The sequence below is a fragment of the Penaeus monodon genome, chromosome 39 (assembly GCF_015228065.2).
Source record: "Penaeus monodon isolate SGIC_2016 chromosome 39, NSTDA_Pmon_1, whole genome shotgun sequence".
Taxonomy (NCBI): domain Eukaryota; kingdom Metazoa; phylum Arthropoda; class Malacostraca; order Decapoda; family Penaeidae; genus Penaeus; species Penaeus monodon.
This window is the reverse complement of record NC_051424.1, coordinates 13441333-13444672: the sequence shown is the minus strand read 5'-3', so window position 1 is coordinate 13444672 and position 3340 is coordinate 13441333. Positions and strand designations below refer to the sequence as shown.

The window sequence follows — 3340 nt, the reverse complement described above, 5'->3', positions numbered from 1 at the left end:
TATACATACATATATGTATGTATATGTATTATATATATATATATATATATATATATATATATATATATATATATATATGTATATAAATACATACATATATATACATGTGTGTGTGTGTGTGTGTGTGTGTGTGTGTGTGTGTGTGTGTGTGTGTGTGTGTGTGTGTGTGTGTGTCTGTGTGTGTATGCATATAGAATATATGTATATGTATGTATGTATATATATATATATGTACGTATATATGTATATATGTATATATATATATATTGTGAAAGAGAGAGAGAGAGAGAGAGAGAGAGAGAGAGGGAATAAAAGGAATGATAGGTCATATTTGTATTTACATTAGCAATATTGAAGATTTATTATTTCATCCATATGCAGGGATGCCTCAGTATAGCTTTAACTTCATTTCTCTTTTAGGGCAAGGACTGAAGTTGGGACCTGGAATGGAGGAATGGAGGATTAGCACCGTCTGTCTGGTACATAACGTGGAAACTTTTCGTAGATTTTGTACCAAGAAGTTTGGTACAACAAATAACGTGAAACTGAAATACTTAAGCTTCTTTGCGTGTGTATATGTAGGAGTTCATGCAAATTACGTTTGTACATCCATATGAATTATAGCAACAACCCCCCTTCCCCCAAAAAAGTATCGTTTGTAAATAATGGTTATGATAAATGCTTGTTGATTTACTATGGAAAAGGCAGTAAATGAACATAAATGAACAAATGATTTTTGATTCATTAGGTATGTCAACAGTGGTCAGGCTAGTTACCAGGAAGCTTAGAGAAGATGCAGAATCATTCAACTGTCAAGTGGATGAAATTTGAGGATTGTTGGAGCAAAAATACCGCGTTAATGAAGCCATTGTTAAAGGTTCGTAATGTAACCTCTAATATATTGGATAAACGGGCTTCTAAAGAAAGTCTGATAGAGAAAATGGGTTTTGAAATCAAATGACAAAGTTTACTGGGAATATCATAATAGTCTGAATGTGAGGACTTTTGAAGTCCTCGATGGCCGAAAAGTTTGATAATACCATATAGTATATTAAGCTGCAAGTTACCAGAATGAGTGCCCCCCCCCAAAAAAAAAAGAGAAAAAAAGGTATGTATAGTATGTGTAGTGGTGAGTCAAAAACTATCTGAAACAAAATGCATATAAATGATTAATATATCTGAAGTTGGGAATCGGAGCACGGCATGGATTTTTTCCCCACGAAAATGAATGATCAAAAAAGATTGGCTGCTTTGCATCTTTGTGGGACTTTCCCGAACTAATTTCTCTTGTGACAAAAAAATCAATGATCATTACGAGGAATGAGAAAGGCAAACGCATGCAGTTTTGGCAACAAATAAAGCAAATATTTTAGAAGGGTGGAACATTTTCTGATGGGTATGGCTTCTGACGAAGATGAACCTTTAATACAACAATTCCATCTTCTCCCATTCTGTCCTATCCGTGATTATCAATTTAAGTGTACTATCTCTCAAACAACCCGAGAAGCCATTTGCCACATTTTGTTTAATTTTCTTAAGAAAGATTATATCTAAGTTACAGTCATGCAGTGGGCAAGTAATACTTAAGAAATAACAACTCCATATGTGCAATTAGGCTTTTTATGATTCTATGCGCCCCATTTTTATAATCAGCAGTCCATCGATGTGCTCAGTGGCAGTCACTATGAGGGAATGACATAATCGGCTCAACTGATGCCGAAAGTAAAGGATACCAGATGGCAATTGTAAGAGCAATGCTGTTGGCTGTATCCAATAAGAATCTTCATAGTGAGTTCGCAAAAGTCACCCGACACCTGTGTTGTTTTCAGAATAAAACACCATACGTTTGTTGGCAATGGGGCATAACGAAGGTAATGTTCTTCACAAAAAATCTAGAGTGCAATTTGCCAAGGCAAGCGAGGTTATATGGTATTCAGGGTAGGTAGTGTCTCTGGAGGCATCGGTTGGGACGGTCTTGGTTAGGGGATCCAGGAATTCATTGGGGCATTGTAGGTAAGGTTGTCACGGTGGGTCTAATGAAGGGATATGACAGTAAAGGTGGAAGTCCTGCCGCTGGTATTGTTGTGTCGAGGTTAAGTATCTAAACAAGCATGTTATCACAGATCAGTTGGAACAGTAACAATCAGCACATGAAATATAAATATCCAAACTCCACTGTAGCACAAACAAATGGTGAATAATATGATCTATTTCGTAATAAAACTCAATACATGTTCGATGAAACACCTGAAATACATCACTCTGTGTTCAACTTCAAAACACTGTTTTATTATGTACAAAACAAACAGGACGGTACGTGTGTGTAAATGCTGACACTGTTTCCATATCTTCGTGCTCGATCCTCCTGGAGAGGATCATTTGAGTATTGCTAAGATTGCTACCTGCAGAGCATCCTCAATTGCAGTCACTGTCTTTGCATGAGGATTACAGGATCACAATGAGGGTGAGTGTTGCACTGTGACAAGGGGGGAGAGGGCGCGCGGGGTCCCACGCCCCCTCCCGAACACAACAAACTCCCTGCCATTTTATCTGAATTACCACTTGTTCTTAAGGAGTCACAACCGCGAAGACAGAGCCAACGCAATAACTAGAAATAAGCCAAAACAGCCGCAATCGGGAACACGAAGGCTGCAGTAGTGGTATTTACTTATATTATTAATGTCATATTTCAAAATGCTTAAAATTTTGTTAAACGCATTTACCAAATAGTCAATCTATAGGCTGAAAGTTGGCGTAAATGTTTAATCCGACTGATTACCAATTTACGCTCCTGCAACGACCCTGCCCTGTGTTGTGTGCTGAGCTAAATACGTGTTAAAACTATTCACATTAATCATAATAGACAACGAATCTGAACTGTCCTGAGCGTTCAGTCTTCACTCATTAGTAATTATCTGGAGAATTTTATGCAATATTGGAGCTTTCATTCGTATCTGTGTATATCTCAAGTTTGTGAAACATAGGGAAGAGCCTGGTAGGGAGATTGTACTAACAGCTCAGAGGTACTCCCTGGAACGTGAGCGCGGCGGCACCGGAGCCTCGGCCCTCGGCGAAGACGATGCTTGCTCTTGAATCTCCTCTTCAAGCATCCCGCGCACCATTGAATCGGTTGGGGAGTTGGAATCGGTGGGTGATGTGCGGGGCGTTCCGGCACTCTTTGCGCGGTTCTTGTCTCGCCGTTTAGGCTTTTTTGGTTCTTCACTGGCAGTAACTTTGGGTAAAAATGGCTTAGACTCATCAGGGTCTGGGGTGGGGTCCACCGCAGCGGCCGTGGGTCTGTCTCGCCGCGTTACCCTAAGTGGCTCGTCGGAAGGTCTCA

General features: G+C 39.5%; 1 protein-coding gene across 1 annotated transcript in view; it reads right to left on the bottom strand.

Moving 5' to 3' along the window:
* Positions 1 to 288: 288 nt before the first annotated feature.
* The window catches only part of LOC119597474, a 3409-nt gene continuing 357 nt past the window's right edge, over positions 289 to 3340 (bottom strand). Inside the window, exons 2-3 of the mRNA XM_037947051.1 lie at positions 3015 to 3340; positions 289 to 441 (exon numbers count right to left, since the gene is read on the bottom strand). The exon at positions 3015 to 3340 is cut by the window's right edge and continues 121 nt beyond it. Coding sequence (XP_037802979.1) covers positions 3018 to 3340 — 323 coding nt within the window. The 3' untranslated portion in view covers positions 289 to 441; positions 3015 to 3017. The remainder of the gene's footprint in view (positions 442 to 3014) is intronic.